Source organism: Budorcas taxicolor, chromosome 5, assembly GCF_023091745.1.
Source record: "Budorcas taxicolor isolate Tak-1 chromosome 5, Takin1.1, whole genome shotgun sequence".
NCBI classification, from domain to species: domain Eukaryota; kingdom Metazoa; phylum Chordata; class Mammalia; order Artiodactyla; family Bovidae; genus Budorcas; species Budorcas taxicolor.
In genome coordinates this window covers 54,844,769-54,870,449 of record NC_068914.1, presented here as the reverse complement: position 1 = coordinate 54,870,449, position 25,681 = coordinate 54,844,769, and the positions used below count along the sequence as shown (strand labels likewise).

General features: G+C 37.8%; 1 protein-coding gene across 1 annotated transcript in view; it reads right to left on the bottom strand.

The window, feature by feature from the left end:
- OTOGL (otogelin like) overlaps nt 1-25,681 on the bottom strand; it is a 175,033-nt gene that overhangs the window by 110,354 nt on the left and 38,998 nt on the right. The window contains exons 12-23 of the mRNA XM_052640705.1: nt 25,331-25,456; nt 23,925-24,033; nt 22,790-22,836; nt 22,170-22,315; nt 20,701-20,824; nt 16,031-16,208; nt 12,358-12,482; nt 8,920-9,129; nt 5,516-5,681; nt 4,661-4,735; nt 2,023-2,075; nt 25-187 (exon numbers count right to left, since the gene is read on the bottom strand). Of these exons, the coding sequence (XP_052496665.1) occupies nt 25-187; nt 2,023-2,075; nt 4,661-4,735; nt 5,516-5,681; nt 8,920-9,129; nt 12,358-12,482; nt 16,031-16,208; nt 20,701-20,824; nt 22,170-22,315; nt 22,790-22,836; nt 23,925-24,033; nt 25,331-25,456 (1,522 nt within the window). The remainder of the gene's footprint in view (nt 1-24; nt 188-2,022; nt 2,076-4,660; nt 4,736-5,515; nt 5,682-8,919; nt 9,130-12,357; nt 12,483-16,030; nt 16,209-20,700; nt 20,825-22,169; nt 22,316-22,789; nt 22,837-23,924; nt 24,034-25,330; nt 25,457-25,681) is intronic.

Below are 25,681 nucleotides of genomic sequence, written 5' to 3'. Positions count from 1 at the left end.
TATCAAGGAAAATAATGTGCTTACCCTGGAGCACAAACACAGCCACTTATGCAGGGTGACGATGGGGCGCAAGTGAAGTTCATAGCCAAATTCGCACATGTAGTTTCACAGTTTATGCCACCAGCTGGTAATTCAGGGTCAGGAAACCTACAGTCGAAATACTGTTTTCCCTCAGGGCAGATGTGAACTTCAGGAACAAGGCACAGACAAAATATGCTTAACTTTGTATTTGTTCCATATACACAGTCATATTTATATGCATTTGTCATTAAAACACAATTAACTATAGAACACAGTATATTTTACCAGTAATTACTGATGACCCCAGTAATAACTGATTTTACTCTGTGATGTTTGGTTCATGAGCTTAAACCATTCTCTAGCCAGATTTCCTTTAATCACCTAAATTTCCAAAATCTATTTTGAGTTTGAAAACTTTAGCTGCCTTCCATAAGAAAACAACTAAACAACTAGTATATACCTTCCTGAAATCAAGAAACAGGGTATTGTGATTAATCTAAACAAATATTATCATTTTTTGAAGACTGACAGTACCATATGTTTAAACTGTTACAAAGCTATGTGTTTACAACAAACACGTGATACTTTTAGATCTTGCTTCATCCCTGAGTCACTGTTCATGTTACTCCTTCTTGGTGGCTCAGACGGTAAAGGATCTGCCTGCAATGCAGGAGACGCAGGGAGCCCGGGATCGAACCTGGGGTCCCTAAGTCTCAAGATCCCCTGGAGGAGGCATGGCTACCCCTTTGTATTCTATCCAGTATTCTTGTCTGGAGAATTCCATGGACAGAGGAGCCTGGCAGGCTACAGTCCATGGGGCCACTGAGAGTCAGACATGACTGAGCAACTAACTCCTTTCACTATAATGTGGAAGTGCAGAAAATGGGCATAATTATAGGGGCTACATATTGCTCCAGAAAGCTTTTGAGTTCCGAGGGATTACCACCTCTTCTGTGGGGTCAAAAGGAAACTTGGGGATTCCTCTGCGAGAAGCCTGGCCACCTGGGCTTCCTTTTCCTCAGTACTGAGCCACCCAATGCAAATGAGTCAAGGTGGGGAGGGCCCAGCAGCTTCCAAATATGTGTGCAGTCCATGAACATACCCTGTAAATAAGCCCTAGACAGCCTGAATCCTGATACACTGAATCAAGGGCATATAATTAATTCAAAGCTAATTTAGAAAATTGATAACTGTGCAAATAAATAACAAAGCGATAGCTCACAATTGGTTTTATCAGCCTACACTCTTGCTACCCATTAAAATCAACAGAAGGTACATTTGCTTAGTATTTGCCTAGAATTTCTCCACAGTGACCATAAATTTGAGGCTTTCTGTGTGGTGAAAAATAAATAATATAAAGGGTCTCCTATATATATGATCTTCAGGAATGATATGCAATCATAATATGATATTTTCAAAAGAGACGGCAGTTGTCACTTTACATACCATTGTTAACTGATGGCTAGTCCTAAAGCTTTGCCACTTAAAATGTAGCCCTGAACCCAGTATCATTAGCATCACTTTGACCATCAACAGAAATGTTGCAGGCATCACCCTGACCTACTGAATCAGAATCAATATTTTAACAAGATCCCTAGGTTTTTTGTGTGTACTTTCGGAATCTAAGAATTGCTGATCTGGAGTAGGGTTTCCCAACTGCTGTTACACAAGCGACTTCCAACAGGTGCCTGGATACATATCCCTAAAGCGTTTGGCAGACCTGAGGTGGTGCTGGGATGGGGAGCATCAGGCAGCCTCCCTGGGTTGATCAGCTCTGCCCTAAGCAGCCTTACATGTTCACCCAACATTGTCCAACAAATATTATAATTCCGGAGGTGAAAAAGTTAGGAAGCACCAGAGCACCATGCAGAAAAGCATTCCTAAGGCCATTCCTCCATGTGCATTGGCAAGGAGGGCTGTGATGAATTCATAACTTCTGCCCTAAGAGTAGGGACAGTACTAGAGCCTCCTCTCTAAGGAAAACATGTATCTACATCTTACCAGTAGAGGGCGTTGCTAATTCATCACATTTCACAGTCCCATTTGAACACTGGCTAGTAGAAGTAAACAGATAGTTAATTCATGAAACAAACCTAAAGACTTTTCTGTTTAAAAAACAATATAACATGCAAGAATTGACAAAAAAGATTTTTTCCCAGAAGTTTTTATAAATAAGTTATTGGTTTAGAACTGATTTGAAGAGAGCTATTTCAGTTCAACACATTTTTATCAAACACTAGTATATGTGTGAGGCACTATGATTAGCATGCAGAATTCAAAGACCAAAATTGTTAGTCTTTACCCAAGTGCTTACTATGTTCCAGTAGGAGAGAAAGACATACAAATAAATAATTAAGCCAGAGTGACATGAAACATACAAATGTTTAAGATATATTAACACAAGTAAAGCATGTAACAATGTTTCAAAATCTGTTAACAATTGACATTAGGGCAGTCAAAGAAGATAAAGTCTGCAAAATTTTGAAGACAGTATGGAGGTTACAATATAGATAAGGTAGGAATGTTGTCACACTGAGTGAAGATGTAGTAAAAAGTCACATAGGGGTGGAACAGCTTTCTATGTAACAGAGTGCCATGTGGGACATAACTGAAGAGGCCTACAGCAAAGTGTCAAAAGCCAGCTCCTACTAGGACACTAAGACTTTATCCGTGAAGTGAGTCACTAAAGACCTTAAACAGAGATGTGATATCGTTGGTTTGAATTCTAGGAAAGTCATTTTGGCAGCAGCGTGGAAGAGACAGTGGAGTCACATCTTACAACCTGAGTTCCAAAGTCAGGGCATAAGGCAAAAACCAAATTCAGGCAATATGAATTGTGAAAATCCGTTAAGGATTTATCATGGTAAGGAAAGATTTTTACACCAATTCTCAATAAGCCCAACATAAACAGTTTTGCTTCCAGCTCTGGACTAGATTGTATTTTCTATATTTGAGCCCAGATGAAGAAGCTAACTAACAGAGAAGGGCCGTGCCATACAAAAAATATGCTTCTTCCTCGTCTAACCCTAGGATGACCCTCAGAAATATGACTCACACTGCGAATGGCAGAGAGGAACCGAGACACAGGGATCTCAGGTCACAGAACCAGGCCTTTCATATCATACTGATTCTGGAACACAGGCTTTTTAAGAGGAATGGTAAATGAGACCGTGAGACAAATGGAATTTTTTTCTCACTGAGGTGGGAAGGTTCCTTTGTTTTTGCCAAGTTTACTTAAACATAATTGAGTTTAAGGTCTTTAGTGACTCACTTCAGGGATAAAGTCTTAGTGTCCTAATAGAAGCTGGCTGTCCTAATAGAAGAGCAATATAACATCTTGGTAGAATGGAAGGAGACAAAACTCAAGACAAGAAGATCAAGTAGAACTGTCCAGGGAAAAGAGGCTGAGAGACATTGCTAAGACAGAGGTGACAGAAAGGAGGCAATGGATTTCAACTGTATGGAGAAAATAAAATCTAAAGTCATTGGCAGTATACTGGGTAGGGCTGTTGAAGAGGAGGAAAGAGTCAAAGACGGCTCCCAGATTTATGGCTTGGGAGACTATGGCTAATAGTACAACCTACTGTAGATAGAGCCAAGAGCTGGTTGCCTCTGCATCTCGATTGAGGGAAAGGAAGGGAGATGCACATAACAGTAAACACAAATTGTGCATAAACAATATTCTGCCACGGATACAAAATAAGCTGCAAAGCAAAACAGACAACAGAGCAAGCACTGCAGAGCCAGGCTGTCCAGGAATGAATCCTGGCTTTGTTACCAAGGTGCTTAACTGTCTGTGCCTCATTTCCTCACCTATACACGGGGGCTGTAGCAACTGTACCTGCCTCTTAGGGTTAGAGTGATGAGTGTTTTAATAGATGTAAAACTCCCAGAATGATACCAGGACTACAGAAAGCGCACAGGAAAGGACAGATATGATTATTGCAATGGTCATTATTACTATCCTCTTACGTCTGTTCTTATCTGTGGGTTCCTATGGTGCAACTAAAAGGAGGTTAGGAGTTGGATATAGATCTATGAGGACTGCTGCATGGACATGTCTGCATTTTTAACAGGTTACAACTCGAAGGAGTGTTTTCTTATGAATAAGCATTTTCTCACTAGAATGGCTGTCCTTTGGGAGGCAGTATTCTGACTCCAGAGGATGACATGGTGAATTCCAATTTGAAATTGCATTTTCTGAGCCAATGGATAAGCCACAAAACTAAAACGCCTCAGTAACTTACAACATGTGACCATTTATCTCACCCCTAACTGTTATTTGAGAACTAAGGTGAGAGCCATCTCACCCTTAACTATTGAGAACTGATCAGAGGCATTCCATTTCACTGTCTGACACTTTAACTCACTGCTTTTTTCTGCAGTTATGAGCGCAAGACTTAGGCATTCCATGTTGAAATGAAATGTGTGTGTGTGTGTGTGTGTGTAGGTTAATGTATATATGTATATATTTGGGTTACATATATATAAATGTCATACATATGGTTTAAAAGTTTATATATTAAGGTTATCTGTATTTTTCAAATTATGGATGTCACATTTCAATTTATGGATTTGGTTAAGAATTTACATCACTCAATGTTATTTGTCAAGAACAATCACCATTACTGAAATCTACCATAAGCCTGAGGGTGTTGGGATGAGCTCTCCGGGTTGGTAAATACTGCCTCTGTAATGACACCGGCAGTGAAATCTGTAAGGGGAAAAAAAAGGTTAAGTTAACAAAATAGGATATATTTAAGAAAAAAAAAAAAAACACTGAAATTCAAGCAGACCACATGCTGTATTGGTACTTTTAAGGCACAGCCTAGCAATGACATTACTGCACAAAATTCCATGCAATTCTGTTAAACAAATGTGAAATCTTCTACAGCTTTGGATTTTGTTTCCCAAAACTCATACTCTGTATTGTTTTCATCACAGTACAGACTCATGTTGTCTCTGTCACAAAAATGTCCCTGGAGGCACTTCAGAGAAAGACAACCAATATATCATGTAACCCTATGTAGATGACAAAGTCTTTATGTCATGTGAGATTTGAGAAATTTCTGAATGCTGAGAGACATTACAATCCTGCTACTACAATTTGCCACATGACAGAGAAACATAAACCTTGCTATTATTATGGATACGGCAAAAGCACATGGGAATGAACTTCGGGATTACTCATCAGATTCCTTAGCTCTTTCTGCAGCGATTTGTGAGCACATACAGGGTTAACAAATAAATACATAAGAGTAAGAATATTAAGAAATAGTAAAGAAACAACTCACAAGCAGATCCTTGCATATATGTCCACTTATTTTATGGAAAAAGTGACATTTAATAGTGGAAAAAATTTATGGTTCTGAGTCAATTAGATTAAAAAAAAAAAAAGACAGGGAGAAAAGAAACAGGCATGACAGCCCCTTTATCCTGCAAGGGAGATAAAAGGTTAAAAATTGGATGCTGTCAACCCATTTCTGGGACGTACATGGGCACACAAAAGCTCAGTGTGTCTTCATAGTATTTGCCTTCAGGACAGTTGCAGCCTTCTGCACAGTCATCGTTGCACTGCTCTGGGGAGGAGAGGGAGAGGCAGGAGCGGCGGCAGAAGGAGGAGCAGTGATGGTACATCATGCCTTTCTGACACACCACCCCTGAGGACGGAGAAGCAGTGACTGAGAGAGATGGCACAGGGCCCAGAGCACGGTATGCTGGGAGATAAGCCCATGATAGACACCAATCATGAAAACAGAAGGTCTTCCACAACATTACTGACTGCTATAACATAAATAAATAAGCAAGCAATTCTTTGCCTCAATAGAAGTTTAACCAAAGAAGAATACAATTTCTATGTGAACTATATTTAAGTGTGACATTTCATAACATTCTTTAACAGCCTGGGCTATAATTTTCTTAATATACTTAAGGTACTTTATCCATCTAAATAAACCTACTGTCCTCACATTTTAAACTTGTTTACTGCTATGTTGGCACCATCTTCTTTATGACATTATTTACCCCTAAGTAAACTTTGTCATCTACAAAGAACACAAAACTTGATTTCATTGATCTATGCTCACAGATCCTGTTTCTTTGCCTATTAAATCATGTCTACATCTTTTGCTAAATCCTTCCAATTTCTTTTTAGAAAAAAACTGAATTGATTAAAGTAGGCAAACTAAAATATTCTAAAAACACACTTGCACAGACACCTCAGAAATGCTGGGTAAAACAACTGAAATAATGTTAATTATACAACTACTCTTGTGAGAGAAAAAAAAAGGGGGCGGAGGAGGGGGAGGGTGGAAGGTAACTTCTTTGGATGACAGCGGTAAAGAGAGAAAAAAAATCCAAAACTTGAAGTAGAGAAAGTGAGGGTGGGTCACAGTGATTTTGGACCTTATGTTTAATTCTTAAGGAAATGGAAAATGAAAGTTGGTCCTTTTCAAGGTAAGGAACTGGTAGACTCTTAACTGATACCTCCAAGAAAATCATCTAACTCAGTTGAAAAGATGGACTACAGCAGAGGTCAGCAAGCTTTTTTTGAAATGAGCTAAATGGTTCCAGAGAATAGCAAGGAGAGATAAGAAAGCCTTCCTCAGTGATCAATGCAAAGAAATAGAGGAACAATAGAATGGGAAAGGCTAGAGATCTCTTTAAGAAAATTAAAGATACCAAGGAAACATTTCATACAAAGATGGGCACAATAAAGGACAGAAATGGTATGGACCTAACAGAAGCAGAAGATATTAAGAAGAGGTGGCAAGAACACACGGAAGAACTATACAAAAAAAATCTTCATGACCCAGATAACCACGATGGTGTGATCACTCACCTAGAGCCAGACATCCTGGAGTGCAAAGTCAAGTGGGCCTTAGGAAGCGTCACGATGAACAAAGCTAGTGGAGGTGATGGAATTCCAGTTGAGCTACTTCAAATCCTAAAAGATGATGCTGTGAAAGTGCTGCATCCAATATGCCAGCAAATCTGGAAAACTCAGCAGTGGCCACAGGACTGGAAAAGGTCAGTTTTCATTCCAATCCCATAGAAAGGCAATACCAAAGAATGCTCAAACTACCACACAATTGCACTCATTTCACAGGCTAGCAAAGTAATGCTCAAAATCCTCCAAGCTGGGCTTCAACAATATGTGAACCATGAACTTCCAGATGTTCAAGCTGGATTTAGATAAGGCAGAGGAACCAGAGATCAAATTGCCAACATCTGCTAGCTCATCGAAAAAGCAAGAGATTTTCGGAAAAACATCTATTTCTGTTTTATTGACTACACCAAAGCCTTGACTGTGTGGATCAAAACAAACTATGGAAAATTCTTCAAGAGAAGGGAATACCAGACCACCTTACCTGTCTTTTGAGAAACCTGTATGCAGGTCAAGAAGCAACAGTTAGAACCAGACATAGAACAACAGACTGGTTCTAAATAGGGAAAGGAGTACATCAAGGCTGTTTACTGTCACCCTGCTTATTTAACTTCTATGTAGAGTGCATCATTCGAAATGCTGGGCTGGATGAAGCACAAGCTGGAATCAAGATTACTAGGAGAAATATCAATAACCTCAGATAAACAGATTATACCACCGTATGGCAGCAAGTGAAGAAGAACAAAAGAGCCTCTTGATGAAGGTGAAAGAGGAGATGAAAAAGTTGGCTTAAAACTCAACATTCAAAAAATGAAGGTAATGGCATCAGGTCCCATCACTTCATGGCATGTAGATGGAAGAAACAATGGAAACAGTGACAGACTTTATCTTCTTGGGCTCTGAAATCACTGCAGATGGTGACTGCAGCCATGAACTTAAGAGACACCTGCTCCTTGAAAGAAAAGCTGTGACCAACCTAGACAGCATATTAAAAAGCAGAGACACTACTTTGACAACAAAGGTCCAGCTAGTCAAAGCCTTGGTTTTTCCAGTAGTCATGTATGGATGTGAGAGCTGGACTATAAAAAAAAGCTGATATGGCAAAACCAATACAGTATTGTAAAGTAAAATAAAAAAAATAAAAATAAAATAAAAATAAACTTTATCACCACCTTAAAAAAAAAAAAAAAAAGCTGAGCATCGAAGAATTGATGCTTTTGAACTGTGGTGTTGGAAAAGACTCTTGAGAGTCCCTTGGACTGCAAGGAGATCAAATCAGGCAATCTGAAAGGAAATCAGTCCTGAATATTCATTGGAAGGTGTGAGGATAAGCTGAAACTCCAATACTTTGGCCACCTGATGCCAAGAACTGACTCATTGGAAAAGACCCTGATGCTGGGAAAGATTGAAGGTGGGAGGAGAAGGGGATAACAGAGGATGAAATAGTTGGATGGCATCACCAACTCGATGGACATGAGTTTGAACAAGCTCTGGGAATTGGTGACGGACAGGGAGGCCTGGCGTCCTACAATCCATGGGGTCACAAAGAGCCGGACACAACTGAACAGCTGAACTGAACTGAAATGGTGAATTGTTTCAATTTCTCAGGCCATACTGTCTCTGTTACAACTACCCAGCTCTACCCTTGTAACTAAATATGCAAACATATGGGCAGTAAAAATTATTTGCAAAATACAGGAAGCCCAAGGGTTTAATTTGCCAACTTCTAGATGAGAAGAAATCTGCTCATAATACAGGAGATGCCAGGATAGCTACACTCTAATTTTGCTTATGGTAAAAATAGTCAAAAGCTATTGTCTTATGTAACAGAGTGCCAATTTTAAGAAATAAAGTAAGCCCCCATTTTTTTCATGTTGACACATTATATTAGTATTTCAAATAACTTAAGCAAATGTTGACTTTTTATTAAAAAAATAGAAGTAATTACAAATGCAAAAATCTCTGAAGTGCTATTTGATCATCTTCATCAGGGCCACTGCCATCATACTCACCACAGAATGAAATCTGAGCTCTGAAATCGATGGGAATGCCACGCTGGCCACAGAGGTAGGCATAGTGGGCAAGAGCATTGCACAGGCAGGTGCTTCCACACTTGCATGCATCGTGGCGGCACAGCTGATAGTAGAGCCCAGGGCTAATGTAGATGTGGCAAGGAGCAAAGAGCTCCTGGTGGATAACATCACAGTGTGCTGCATATCCAACTGACAGACAAAGAACCCCATTAGCACTTCACTTACTAGTCTAGCTAGCATTAGATAGCCCTAAGTATCAAATTCCAGCACTAGCCAAGGCATCTTGCTTTCCTAGAAATGCACTGTACTGCACATTCAAAAAGAGTCAGTATCTTCAGCTTATACTTTGAAGGGGGGGGGGTGGTATTTTCAGTAATATTGGTAACAGCACTTACTCCATATTTAATGTTCTTTTAGCAAAAAAAGACATTGTATCATACCTGAATAACATGAGTATCAGAAGGGTTCACTGATAGAAGTGGCCTCAATAACCCCATTGCCTGCAGATCATCCTGGGAAATCACCCCAATTTTGCTATAAATAATTGATGAGTATTAGAAGGTTTATCTCCAGACAACCATACACAATAAAAGTAGTGTCAGGTTATGGATGTTACAGCAACTCCCTGGGATACATTATTCAGGAAGGACTGGGAACTGTCTCACCCCAATGGAGTCTCTGAGGTAAATGGTAATGAGGTGGATGCCACATAATCATTGAATCCAATATCCACACAGGCACAGTGCTCAATGTCTGGTAAATATTAGGAGCTCAATACTGTTTGATAAATGAATCTGTGAATAAATGAATAATTAATAGAAATTGATAATGGGGCATATGCTAACTGCTCTGAGGTACCACTACCAAGTCTTTTGAGGGGATCTGTGTAATCAGATCTTGAGTTTGTTGACTTTTTCCCTTGAGAAAGACTGATCTGATATAATTCTCAGTGGGAGTAACCAAGTTTGACAAAACAATCTAGATTTCCTCTTTCCGAAAAAAGCCTAGTGTGATTTCTTGGTGTAATGGACCTCAATTGCATTGATTTCCTCATGGAAGAAAAATTAATCAGTCTTGGAGTTGTCATTGTCTTTGAGAGACAAGATAAGCTGCTAGAGTTTTAGAATTTTTTCACTATTAAGGAATTATGCTGAACTTATTTTGTGAAGTATTTTAAATATATTATTGGAAACACATGCTAATTATGAGTAGTAACCTGAGTACTATATTTTTGTATTGTTAAGCACATAATATGTGAAAACAAATGATTTAGACTATGTAACAGTGTACTATTGGCATGCACACTTCCAATTACCAGGATCTCCAAGCAAAGACTTGTACCATATGCTCTAAGGATTTGTAGGTCAAAAAATATTCCTACTGACATTAAGTGAAAAGGTGACTCAGAAAATCCTTGTTTAAAAATATCCTTCAGAATACACATTAGAATTGACTTTTGTCTATTTACTTTACTTTCTTGGGATGTTTTTGAATTTACCTATTTGAAATTAAAAAAAAAAAACAGTTCAAGGCAAACATGAAGAAAAATAATATCTAAAACATATAAGTCATAGAAGACATATGATATGGGGACAAAAGTGATAAATAAATATATGTAACAAAGTAACAGGTAATAAAGGTAGTCATTAAAGAAACAACTAGAGAAAAACTGAATTCATCAACTGGACTCTACTCCAACTTTTACATGCTGTTTTTTTTCAAGAGATCAAAAATAATTTAATGAAGAAAATGAAGTCTAGATAGTTTCACTGGTAAATTCAATCAAACATTCAATCAAAGTCTAAGTAGCTTCATCAGTAAATTCAATCAAAATTTCAATCAAACATGCTGGCCACTTAATTTTAGACTAGCATAACCCTGATACCACAAATCTTACAGACACCAAAAGAAAAATATAAACAAATATCCTTCATAATATAAGTAAAATATCTTCAACAAAATAACAGCAATCTAGTAATACATAAAAATGCTAATGATGATGCTAATCCATCATCACCAAATAAGGTTTATCCTATGAATGACAGTTTAGTTTAGTATTTGAAAATAATCAATGCAATGCAACACAGTAATGGAATAAAAGATAAGCTTAATAAATAAATAAATAAAAGATACATACTAATAACATTAAAAATATTTTATCAAAATATCAAGTAAGGAACTGAAAAATTTAGACACAAACTGAGCAAGAAAAATGAAATGAGAAGGACTAGATCTATTAGTAAAAAGTTGAGAGAATGGGAAGGAAAGTGTTGTTAAATGGAAACGAGGTTAAAAGCATTAAATCATAGAAAGCAAAAGACTCTGGTCTATTCCTCTTACTATTGATAGGAAAAATGACCCAAGATGTTAACAAAAATTAGTTTAGAAGTTGAGCTAGATAAAAAGCCAGTACTAAAAGAAGATTCCTGGAGTAGGAAATGGCAAACCATTCCAGTATTCTTGCCTGGAAAAATTCCATGGACTGAGGAGCTCTACAGGCTACAGTCCATGGGATCGCCAAGAGTCGGACATGACTGAGCACCACCCCCCCCCACACACACAACATCAAGATTATCTTATGTTCTTTCCAGGACACTAAAACCACAAGTTAATAATAAGGACCGCAGAATGATAAACAGAATCCCTCCAAACAACCACCACAAAATAACAGTAAGCTAGCCAAAATAATTAAAGGAACAATATTAAATTATAAAAATGTCTATTTAAGCATGCACATCAACTTTTTTCACAAAGTGATTTTACCAAAAAAAAAAAGTGCCTTATTTTATTGAATAGTAAAGTAGCCTTTCCCATGGTCTGCTGTGACTTTAGTGAAAAAAAAAAGTACAGCCCCAAATTATTGGCATGTGAGTTGCACTATCACTGTAAACGGAAACTCTGGAGTGTGAGCATCTCAAATCATTGCACACCTGATGGCCCAAAGCTTTTCTGGATCACTGGCTTCCTGCTTATGAAGCAATAATATGTTCTGTGAGCAGGAACTCATCATGTGACAGTAATAAAGAGAGGAATTCACATGCGCTGTCACGCTGCGGCACCAAAGCTGAACATCCCAAGATTATTTGAGCATTATAATACTCCAGAGATTTTTCTTTAGCACTTAAAGAATCTGAAATATACAAAATGCTAGCTCACATTTTAGGACAACTGAGGGATTTCTGAGCACCTAAAACAAGGAAATTTATGAATGCAGAATAATAAATGAAATAGTCATTTTCTGGAGTTCTTTTTTAAAGTAACCTAGATTACATAAAGAGGCATATGTATTAAACAAAAATACATAAGGAATGGCATTGATTTATCATAATGAAGAAAATGAGAATTTAAAATCACTAATTTTATAAAATTACAGTAATAAAGAGAATTTTTCCTAGGTTTAAATGCAGAAAGACTTACTGTTTTGTTGATTAATGTTGCAGGGGTCCACCATAGGAACATGAATAGGTGCAAAACAAGTAGAAGAAACTCTCCATGCATTTGCATGAAGTTGTGGGGTACCTTCTATCATGCCTGATGGAGAACTAGAAAGCAAATCTTCTCTTAGTCTCTCCCATTTATTTCCTTCCTTCAGAGTCTTCAAATATTGAATACTACTCTTTCAATCTACAAGAATATCTTAGAGTTTGAAATGTTTTATTACATTTTTAAATATACATGGTTTTAGCTTCCTGTTACACCATGTCAAATCTTGGGACATATATGATTTCATTTAATAATCACTTCAATAAGCCTTGTGAAGAAAACAACTTTATCCCCACTTGAGAGAGAAGGAAAAGCAGAAGCTTAGAGAAATATTAACGTTCACTCAGCTGGTGACACTCAGTGTCAGAGTGGAGATTCAAATGTAATTCACACCAATTTAATGAAAATGCAAACAACCAAAACATCAATGTGTTTCGGGAGGTAGAGGTAGGGAGCTCACATGATTCTTTTCAAGGTAAAGACAAATGTCCTAAACAATACATAGTCTATACTTCTGGGATACTTCAGTTTTCATTATGAGGCCTGAAATACTGAGGTTCCATTGTGAAGTTGGGCAAACAAACCAAATGAAAATTGAGGAGAAATGGTATAAGAGTCACTCTACATCGAGTTTACTCAACAACCCAACATGGAATAGAAATATCTACGCTTCAGGCTTATAAACCACAACGATGTTTAAGAGTCTGACACTAAAACACCCCCTCCAGTGGTCTTCAAGATTTATTAACTCTTCAGATGCTAGATACTGAGAGACAATCCCTATTGGAACTGTGTCAAATACTGTCAGAACCACTTAGAGAATCAGGTTGGACTAGGTTTCCTGTAGGAAGATCTGACCAAGCAAAACTTTACTAATGCAAGCCATAACTGCATTAATTGCTACAGCATGGCCAAACAGTAGACCAGCATTTATGTTGGCCCTTTTACTGTCTTAGTAAGCATAACTACTTTGCTTACCATTTATTTCAATCACCATTACAAAGCTATACGGAGCTTCTCACCACAGTGACTGAGGCAGGAGAAGAAAAGGGGGCCACACAGGCCACTCCACAATCCTCATTCCTTATATCGATTCTTTCCTTCTTTCCTTGAGCCTCGTGGCTCAGATGGTAAAAGCATCTGCTTGCAATGCAGGAGACGGGGTTGGATCCCTGGGTGGGGAAGATCCTTTGGAGAAGGAAGTAGCAACCCACTCCAGTACTCTTGCCTGGAAAAATCCATGGATGGAGGAGCCTCATAGGCTACAGTCCAAGGGGTCACAAAGAGTCAGACATGACTGAGCGACTTCACATTCCTTCTTTTTCCTATCCCTCAAAATGAAACTATTCTAAACTATATAGAATTATAACAAACACCCAATCCAAAATCTCATTTTGCTCCAACAAGAACACAAAGACTCACAGAAATTGCATAACCTGAACTAGGTCTTCCCCTTCTTTGCCTCTCCATCCCTCTCCACCCTACAAAGCACAATAAAATAACTGGTCAAGGTGATGGTGTACTCAGGGTTCCCAGGAGGAACTGACTCAGAGCTTGGCTCTTTTATTTCACTTAAAATAATAAATACCAAAAAATAGGAGCTAAAATGTAAACCCATCTATTTATGGCATTTCATTTTACAAAATAGCCTTTCAGTTCACTGTGGTTAACTTACTAAAACAAGGCATACAAAATAAACTTTCAAGCAATTAATATTTTACATTCCATTATGTTTGCAGACTCACATTAACTTTTGTGATGCAAGGAATTTTAACTGCTTATGCTGGAAAGCTAAACAATGTTTGAAAATTATCTCTGAAATATTATCCATCACTGTTATCAGGCCTGAATGTTTATACATGGTGCCTTAGAAAGAGGCAGACATATCTACCATCTGTTAAACACTGACTACTAACCCATTCTGACAAACAGGAAGAGAAAGAAAGCTTAATGCTGCTTCTGTACATCTTAACCAAGTCACTTAATATATTTCTGTTTCACAAATGTGATAAAGATATCAATATTCTGACCTACCTATAAATGAAACAAAAACCTAAATGACCTAAAAGCAAATAAATTACACATGAGAAAAGATAAAAGAAGCTCTCTTTTGAAATTAAAAAATTTTAAAGCCCTTTCTCTTTGCTGATGCAATTTTCCTTCTTGGTACTATATCAAAGGTCCTATCTCTATTCAGCTCAACTGTCTAGGGCATATAAGGTTCTATGCTAGTTAAGAATAACAGAAGGATGTGGTCTTTATTCTCAAAGCTCTTGCAGTTTTAAGTGGAAATCAGACAAATCAATGACAGATGTTCATAGATAACAGAGCCAAAATGAACTTTGGTGGGATATAAACTCCCTTTTTGAAGCAAATAATGACTGTGTTGGTTTGAAAAATAAATAGGAGTTAAGGAGGAAGATTAGGAAGGGAAAAGTACCCAAAGCAGGAAGAATATGCAGAAGTGCTTTTTTTAAAATGGCATTTGGAAAATGGCTCCTTCAGGAAATGCTCCCTGACTACCCAATCCACACTCTCCTACTTAAAATTCTGCTGTGCTACTAGCCACGACCACACAGGTCAACACAACTTTTTGAAATTACCTCAGGATTTATGTGTTTGTATGTGTGTGCGTGAGTGCCTGCATGATTAATACCTTGCCTAGAACAAATTGTTTCTTTTTTAAAGATTTTTTTTTTACCTGGACCTTTTTAAAGTCTTTGTAGAATTTGTTACGATATTGCTTCTGGTTTGTTTTGTTTTTTTCGGCCATGAGGATGTGGCATATTAGCTCCCACTTTTAGGATCAAACCCACACCCCCTGCACTGGAAGGCGAAGCCTTAACCACTGGACCACCAGGGAAGTTCTGAATAAATTACTTCTTAAAGATAGCTGTCCCCTCCAGTCTGCAGCATCAGCTCCTTGAGAATGGGGACCACATGTTCGTACCTTAACTTTCCCACAGTGCTTAGTACAATAGCAGGTGTGCAAAGCATTTATATTAAGCTATACTCTGGGCTTTTCTACATGTAGATGAAAGTGCTTTGTCAATACAAGGGATATAAATGTATTTTATTGCTTTTTTTCCCTAATAAAACACCAACTATGATAAAATCCAATTAACTTAGATGCCACAATGTTGCTTTAGAGATATCACTCCTACCAAGTGATATCAATATTATTAAAAGTATAATTTACTGTCATTCATATCAAATGATATTAAGGTTTTTTTTTAAGGCAGCAGTTTTTAAAAAACAAAATACTGTTAAGCTTGACAGGTGACAGAGAGAGAATAGTGGGAAGTTATTCCATGGGTAGCCCTCAGGCTCCGAGTCTTGCTAACTAAATTCAGAGTCAGCTCCACTGTATTTGAGGTAAGTGATTTTGAGCTATTTATTTGTCACTCTGGTGTTTCAGTTAGCTTCTTTAGCTATAAACCAGAGTTACTAATCAGGGGATTCCTACAATATTTAAATATGATAATCCAAGTCAAGCTCTTGGAACAGCGATGACTAAGCTGTTATTAGTTAAGTAAACATTTCTAATGTAAGAATTTATATCCTCTAAGTTACTAGTCATCACATCATGTTCAGAGATCATACTTACAGAAAATCATCCCTTATGTTCCCGTTAAATGTGCCACACAGACCTAATGTTCTTCTTTTCCACGTACTAGTTAGCTGAATATAAATTCTTTCCCCATCTACAGCGAACAGAATCTTTAAACCAAATGTGGTTTTTAGAAGAATAAATAAGGATGACAGAGTCTGAATTTCAACAATTCCTGCAGGAAAAGAACAACATAAATCAGCTCTGAGAGTCACAGGCAATGCTCTGAAATGCTAATGTGCAACATCAGGGATCTGCTTCCAAAAGACTTCTTCCCCCAGGGCCAATTTTTGCCACCCTGTGCTTGCTTTCTTTCCTTCCATTTCCCTTCTGTCCTTTCTGGAGGAGCAGATATTTTTAACAGAATGTCAGGTTTCCATGTAATTTCAGTTGGCAAGCATTTCATATGAGGTGAGGGTAGATAGTCAGACTTTATTAAATGTATGTATTTTAATTGGAGGCTAATTACTTTATAATATTATAGTGGTTTTTGTCATCCATTGACATGAATCAGCCATGGGTGTACATGTGTCCCCCATCCTGAACCCCCCTCCCACCTCCCTCCCCATCCCATCCCTCAGGGTCATCCCAGGGCACCGGCCCTGAGCACCCTGTCTCAGACATCAAACCTGGACTGGCGATCTGTTTCACATATGATAATATACATGTTTCAATGCTATTCTCTCAAATCATCCCACCCTCGCCCTCTCCCATAGAGTCCAAAAGTCTGTTCTTTACATCTGTGTCTCTTTTGCTGTCTCGCATATAGCATCATTGTTACCATCTTTCTAAATCCCATATATATGCGTTAGTATACTGTATTGGTGTTTTTCTTTCTGACTTACTTCACTCTGTATAATAGGCTCCAGTTTCATCCACCTCATTAGAACCGATTCAAATGTATTCTTTTTAATGGCTGAGTAATATTCCATTGTGTATATATATGTACCACAACTCAATAGTCAGACATTTAAAATTGGATCTATATTCCTTTACTTCGTGTGTGTGTGTGTGTGTGTGTGTGTGTGTTACATCCCCCAAATTGGTCATGAGTCAATAAGGAAGTGGCACTTTTTCAAAAATTCCCTATTCCCTCGAGACATTCAGTGAAAAAGAGAGCACAGCACTACAGAAGCATCATTTTATGAGGTATCTTGACAGAAGAGAAACTTGTGTTCAAGATTCATGTTGATGTATGGCAAAAACCATCACAATATTGTGGAGTAATTATCTTCAGTTCAGTTTAGTTCAGTCGCTCAGTCATGTCCAACTCTTTGCAACCCCATGAACCGCAGCACGCCAGGCCTCCCTGTTATCACCAACTCCCAGAGTCCACCCAAACCCATGTCCATTGAGTCAGTGATGCCATCCAACCATCTCATCCTTTGTTGTCCCCTTCTCCTCCTGCCCTCAATCTTTCCCAGCATCAGGGACTTTTCCAATGAGTCAGCTCTTCGCATCAGGTGGCCAAAGTACTGGAGTTTCAGCTTCAACATCAGACCTTCCAATGAGCAGTTTTAAAAAAAAAAGATCGAACTTGACTTTTGCCACCATTAAAGTTCTTCCTGCAGTCCCTATCACAATTTCAGTCATCAGTCTGTCATCAAACCCAGAAATCTGAGAATTATTCTTGAACACATCATTTTTCTTATTGCCCTTCCATCACCAAGTAGATAACAGTTTTTTTTCTAACTAAAAGCTCAATCTGTTTTCTTCTTTCCCTCTCTACTGTCACTGCCTTGCATCAGTTTCTCCTCAAATCCTTATATGCTCTACTCTAATAACATCCTAACTATTCTCCACGTCTCCTTTCTAACATTTCTCAAATCCATGTCCATAGTGTTGTTATAGTAGTCTACCAAGAAAAAAAGAACTGTCAGTCTCCTCATTAAAACTCACTTGCTTATTAGGTTGAAGCATATGAGATTGTCATCTTTGTACAGGAACAAGGTTAAATAATAACAATTGCATAGCAATTTCATATCAAGTTCAGTAAATACCCTTGAATGACACTGAGTGTGATCGTAAAATTTATCATACAAATCAAGCACTTCTGAAAGCAAAAGTGACTGTTATAAGTAGCTACACTAGAACACAGGCATGAACACAGCCTCCCAGGATTACCGCACAATTGCACTCATCTCACATGCGAGTAAAGTAATGCTCAAAATTCTCCAAGCCAGGCTTCAGCAATACGTGAACCATGAACTTCCTGATGTTCAAGCTGGATTTAGAAAACGCAGAGGAACCAGAGATCAAATTGCCAACATCTGCTGGATCATTGAAAAAGCAAGAGAGTTATAGAAAAACATCTATTTCTGCTTTATTGACTATGCCAAAGCCTTTGACTGTGTGGATCACAATAAACTGTGGAAAATTCTGAAAGAGATGGGAATACCAGACCACCTGACCTGCCTCTTGAGAAATCTTTGTGCAGGTCAGGAAGCAACAGTTAGAACTGGACATGGAACAACAGACTGGTTCCAAATAGGAAAAGGAGTACATCAAGGCTGTATATGTCACCCTGCTTATTTAACTTATATGCAGAGTACATCATGAGAAATGCTGGACTGGAGGAAACACAAGCTGGAATCAAGATTGCCGGGAGAAATATCAATAACCTCAGATATGCAGATGACACCACCCTTATGGCAGAAAGTGAAGAGGAACTAAAAAGCCTCTTGATGAAAGTGAAAGAGGAAAGTGAGAAAGTTGGCTTAAAGCTCAACATTCAGAAAACGAAGATCATGGCATCTGGTCCCACCACTTCATGGCAAATAGATGGGGAAACAGTGGAAACAGTGGCAGACATTATTTTTGGGGGCTCCAAAATCACTGCAGATGGTGATTGCAGCCACGAAATTAAAAGACGCTTACTCCTTGGAAGAAAAGTTATGACCAACCTACATAGTATATTCAAAAGCAGAGACATTACTTTGCCGACTAAGGTCCGTCTAGTCAAGGCTATGGTTTTTCCTGTGGTCATATATGCATGTGAGAGTTGGACTGTAAAGAAGGTTGAGTGCCAAAGAATTGATGCGTTTGAACTGTGGTGTTGGAGAAGACTCTTGAGAGTCCCTTGGACTGCAAGGAGATCCAACCAGTCCATTCTGAAGGAGATCAGCCCTGGGATTTCTTTGGAAGGAACGATGCTAAAGCTGAAACTCCAGTACTTTGGCCACCTCATGCGAAGAGCTGACTCATTGGGAAAGACTCTGATGCTGGGAGGGATTGGGGGCAGGAGCAGAAGCGGACGACAGAGGATGAGACGGCTGGATGGCATCATGGACTCGATGGACGTGAGTGTGAGTGAACTCCGGGAGTTGGTGATGGACAGGGAGGCCTGACATGCTGCAGTTCGTGGGGTCGCAAAGAGTCGGATACGTCTGAGTGACTGAACTGAACTGAACTGAATGCCCTATATATAAGGCCTTCCCCATGAGATTAAGAGCTACAAATTACTATGTATAAAATAGATAAGCAAGAAGGATGTATTGTACAGCAAAAGGAAATACAGCCATTGTTTTGTAATGGCTTTGATCTATTAAAATATTGAATCACTATGTTGTACACCTGAAACTTATATTGTAAGTCAGCTATATTTCAATCAAAAAAATAAGACCGTCCTCATTCTCATGCCCATCTCTTTCCCTGTTCTGATCTCTGGACATTCTATACTTAGCTTCTTCATGCTGTAGCAATGCCAAGCTAGTTAAAGTTCCCCTTAACATACTCCATAGTTCTCCTCTTTGCTATGCCTAGAACACTTTCCCCATCTCCTTCATCCTGGCAATTCCTCAGCTGTAAATGCTCAACTGGATATCCTTTCTTTAAGAAGAGCTTCCTGACCACACCAGCACTCCCAGTGCTGGGTGAGATATACCTAATCATTTAGACTCCCAAAGTCTCTGTGCATATCTTTGAGTTTATCATATCTTTAAGTGGTCATTTACTTGCATCTTTCCTCTTCCAAACTCTAGGCCACTTGAAGTGAAGTGAAAGTTGCTCAGTTGTGTCCGACTCTTTGTGACCCCATGGACTATACAGTCCATGTCATTCTCCAGGCCAGAATACTGGAATGGGTAGCCTTTTCCTTCTCCAGGAGATCTTCCCAACCCAGGGATCAAACCCAGGTCTCCTGCATTGCAGGCAGATTCCTTACCAGCTGAGCCACTGGGGAAGCCCAAGAATACTGGAATAGGTAGCCTATCCCTTCTCCAGCAGATCTTCCCAGCCCAGGAATTGAACCAGGATCTCCTGCATTGCAGGGGGATTCTTTACCAACTGAGCTATCGGAGAAGCCAATGTTCAAAACCTCAAGTTATCTCCATTTTCACTTGAGATCCCCAGCCTCTTTCAGTGTTTTTCAGATGGCTACCACTGTTTCAGCATCAAATCCAAACTGAAAATATCCAGGCACAGCATTACCCAATAGAACTTCATGCAACAGTGGAAATACTCTGTGTCTGCACTGTCCCATACGACACTTGGGATAAACACTAAGCCCCATAAACGTGGTGGTCTCCACTAAGTTTGGCTGAGGACCTGGAAACACACAGGCACTCAATAAATGTTAGGTTAGTCAGTTAATGGGAGAAGACTCCATTTAGGTTGTGTTGTCGTTATTGTTAATGTAAGAAAAGTATACCATTGACATTGCTTCTTACCATTCAGATTGAAGCCTTGGTTAGGACTGGTGAGGATTTGTCCTCCCCTACTAAGGGTCACTTGTTTGTTAAAATCATCCGCCAGAATCAGAGTTACTGACTGAAGGCAGACCAAGCCAAGGTTCTGCATAAAAATCAAATTATCAATTAAAGGAATGAGAGAGAAAAAGGGAGACCTAGTCACAGACAAGGACAACAGAAGAGAGAAATGGGAGAAGATGAAGCAGAGAAGAAAGGAGAGAGTGCACACAGATAAAAATTTCTGGTATACAGAAAACTTGAGAATAAGCAATATTATAAAGTAGTTACACATTTTATTGTGAATCTCATGCAGCCCCATTACTAATAAACTATATCTTTATATTAAATACACCTTGTACATATACATGCCTTTTACAGATTATTAAATAGATTATTAAATAGAAATGTTTTCAATAAAGTGCCAATAATTACGTTTTCCATAGAACATAAAGTACCTTTCCAAATTCATCTGTGGTATTTAGATGTAAAAAATTCAGTACAGAAAAGAACCAAGAGAATTACAATTCCATGTAGAAAGCTAATTAAGACTCTGACATACTGCACGGGAAAAAAAAAAATTAAACTAAAAAAAGCTCATAAACTAGATTGGAATTTTGTTGGAAACAACCATTCTATGTTGGAATAAAAGTAGGATAAAAGATTTTGGCAAAAATTTGACTACTTGATTCAGAAAGAAAAATGAAAGACCTGTGTTTCTTTGTTTACAAATTATGAAGTGAAGTGAAGTCGCTCAGTCATGTCCGACTCTTTGTGATCCCATGGACTGTAGCCCACCAGGCTCCTCTGTCCATGGAATTCTCCAGGCAAGAATACTGGAGTGGGTTGCCATTTCCTTCTCCAGGGGATCTTCCTGACCCAGGGATCGAACCCAGGTCTCCTGCATTGCAGGCAGACACTTTACCGTCTGAGCTACCAGGGAAGCCATTACAAATCATAGATGTGTTTATTTCAAGAAAAGGTCTAAAATAAATATTCCCAGATGCTAAAAGAAAAAGCCATCATATCTATTTAGAATGATGTGAAACATGTTAAATTCTGTCAAAAATCATCTTTAAGATAGCAGTTTTGAGGCAACAAAAAACATTGCTTATTGTGCAGTCATGCATGAAATGTTTCAAAAATCTATACATACAAACACTATTTTTAAGAAAGAAAATGCAATAAATATATAGTATTTAATCTAAGACTTTTTTATATTTTGATATCTTTGAAACCAGAATACATGGTATAGTTAATAGCATACATAGATCAATCATCAACATGTTTTTTTCACTGTGGTATAGAGAATAATGATGCATCTTAACAATCAATGGTGTCTGATTTCTGAAGACAGCTATACCCATTCATGTCACTATTTTTAACCTAGATAAGAAGTTTGAGCCAAAAAAAAAATGAACACTCCTCTGATAATTTTGAAATGTTCTTACCTGTTCACAGTGAGCTTTCTGTAAAGTAATTGTGAATTTATCTTTTCCAGTTCCTTTTACAAGGATGTATTGGCACATTCCAATGAAAGAATAATGTCGACCATCAAAAGTAGTAAAATGAGAATCACCTACAACGGAGCACTGAACTAGAAGAAGGAGAAGCAGGGGTGGGGAAAGGAAGAGAAGAGGAAGGAAAAAGGAGAAAAGGAGGAGGAGGAAGAAGTTATGTTTACTCTTAAAAAGCAGTAAGTCAAAAAAAAGCAGTAGGCCAACTTACATTAACTATTCAGGTATCAAAAGGAATAGTTAAAGTGTTTAAAATTTACTAGTTTGACAAACTTGCTAAATTATTTGATTACATTTTAAATTTATTTAATGATAGCTATTCCACTTTTTTTAAGAGTTTATAATATTTGTACAATTTTCATACATTTTTACCAAAGCTGTCTGCTCAGAGCTATCATTTATTCAATTTTCCACTTATCTTCCAAATATCTGGATTTAAAGATCATTACATCTCTTGTTACATATGAGAAGACCTCATAAAAAGTCAGTGCTAGCTTCCTCCTCAGTTTCAAGAAAATCAAGACATTTTCTTTAAAAACATTTTAAAAGATTACCTGGGCAGTCATGCTCAGTGCAGTTCCAAACTCCACCAACGCACACACTAAATAAAATGATAAAAATATTAATCTAACTGCACAGAGAAATTGTACGAATGTTTGCAATAATGTATTGGTTAACATATCGAATGTATCACATTTCTTAGGTTCAGAATAATCTGACCTGAAAAATATCTCTCCAAAAGTTCAATTAACTGATCAACTTGGACTGGCCAGCACCTAAATTATTATTTATTAAAAATCAATAAAGATGATACAATGGTAGTGCAGATTAGTCAAGAACAAAAGTACTAAGCAGAGAACTTCTGTTTCTGTCCTTCCTTCATTGCTTAAACCAAAAAAAAAAGGCCACACACAATACAACATTTACCCATATCATTAGAGAAATACATACAACGAGTTAAGATTAATAAGTCACTTCATGTTTTTAGTAGTCACTACTAAAAACTTTTAAAGTTGGCTTTGCAGATCATCAGACATTAAAGAGAGAGAAAAGATGTCCCATTTGTAAGATAAATTCTGCCTTCTACCATCAAACAGATAATGAATTTTGGAGGAAAGAATAATCTCTGAAAGGCAGGAATTCAAATCAGCATCTAAGAACAGGGTTGGTTTTCAACTGTATTTCAGTTATATATACAGACAGCAAAGGGAAAATTGCCTAATGACATTTATACCTCTATTTCTTTTTAGACTGCCCTGGAGGGATTTAATCTTTGGCTATAGTAGCTAATTAGTTAGCTGATTTAAGAATGTTGAAAAGTCTCTAATCATGGCCCAAAATTGGTGATATGAAGAGTCACTTTTTGAAGTTCAATACAGAAGGACAAGAGAACCGTCAAATTCTGTGAGTAAAAGCAAGTGCAAATTAGTGATTATTCAACAGTTCATCACATGTATATAAAAATTTATAGAATTGTCAACGGAAGTGAGAAGAGTTACATCACAAAAGAAAATATAGATGGTCCCTCCTACTCCCTTGTTGCTGTAAAAGCTTTAAATACAATGAAACTGAGTCTGGGAATTTTTGGAAGAAAAATCAGTAAAAAGTATATCTCTTTAAACATATGTCAAGGTAAGATTGTCACCTAGTCAGGTACCCAGAAATAATTAGCTGTAAATGATCACATACCATTCAGTACATTCCTGTTCAATTTTTGAGCCAACTGAATAAGCTAATCCATGAAAATTGCATGGGCAGTTTTCCAAGGAGATGCAAGTCCCATTTTCCATTATGAGGCCTATTTAAGAAAAATATATATCAAATACACAAAAGAAGTAATAAGAATGATATTCTTTGAATATAATAATTCAGCCAACTTTTATTGAACACTTGTTTTCAGTAGGTGCTAGAAATACAAATTACTTTTAAGGAGCCTGGCTCTGTCTCAATCAGTAGCTACCTTATAAGGGTCTATTTCAGCTGTTTTCAACTTTATTATCCCATTACCTGCTATCAAAATGGTAAGATTCACAACACAGAAATAGGGCAACTAATGTCTCTTTGCTTTTAAGAGAAGAGGGGAGGAGAGGGGGGAGAAAGTATTGAATTTATTCCGTTTAATTTCTGTTTATGTGAAAATGAGAGATATACACTATCATCACACAGATAATAAAGAGCCAGGAAATGCTTCTCAAAGAGCTAGTACAGCAGAACTGCATTTGTTACTTCTTTCTAACGAGTAAAGGTGGTTGAACCAATGTTACCAAGCACATTCTTTGATGCAGCTGATCATTTTTCAGAGTAAGACTTTCTAGTCAAAGGAATTATATTCTGGTGTATGGATTTATGTTCTGGTGCAAAGTCCTTATCACATCATTGACTGGGAGCAAACACTTCAGGCCTGGCACTGGTCCAACGGACTTTGAGTAGCATTGACAGAACAATGGACCGAGGTCAATAGGTCTGATTTTAAGTAGTCCTCACTCGTATTAAGTACAAGACAGTGGGAAAAATCCCTTATCATCTCTGGGATTCTATTTTTTAATCTGCAAAATTAAACGGGTTTGAGTAAATCCTCAATGTTCTTATAAATATCTATTAATTTGTATTGCAGATTTAAACCCCATCTCTATCATTTGCTATGTCACTTCTAATTACAAATATTAAAACTACATCGGACTAAAATCTTGTACTACCAGGATAGGAAGACTTTTTTATGAATTTGATTTTGTCTTTAAAAAATGAAAATATATAAATTATTGTTGCTGTTGTTTAGTTGCTGTCATGTCCAACTCTTTTGTGACCACCATGGACTGCAGCCCACCAGGTTCCTCTGTCCATGGGATTTCCCAGGCTAGAGTACTGGAATGGGTTGCCATTTCCTTCTCCAGGGAATCTTCCTGATCCAGGGATCAAAGCCTTTTATTAAAGAAAAGCATCCATTCCTTATAGTTGCTTCAAGGATCAAATCCTACAAGGGGAGAAAATTTGCAATAGCCCTAACATCCCAAGAGAGGACACTAAGACATGATTCTTGGATCACAGGGTGCTAGTCACCATGAGTGCAGATACAGTTTCTTTCATGAGGCACTTACCATCTGGGCAATAACATCCATCAAGACAGTAGAGATTGCTCCCAAGACACTGTTTCTCAAATGTGCAGGTTGGTGGGCAACAACTGATACAATCCCGATGGACAAAGCTGTCATCACATTTATCGACTAAAATGGGCAAACAGGTGAGCAGTAAGTCAACGTTACTCAACTCTCTTTGAAAAGATTACAGTGTTTCTTTGTTTTTAATTTTTTAATTGAAGTATAGTTGATTTACAATATCTTGTAGGTTTCAGGTGTACAGCACAGTGATTCAGTTATATATATATAATATATATTATACATATTATATATATATAAATTCTTCTTCAGATTATTTTCCTTTATATATTA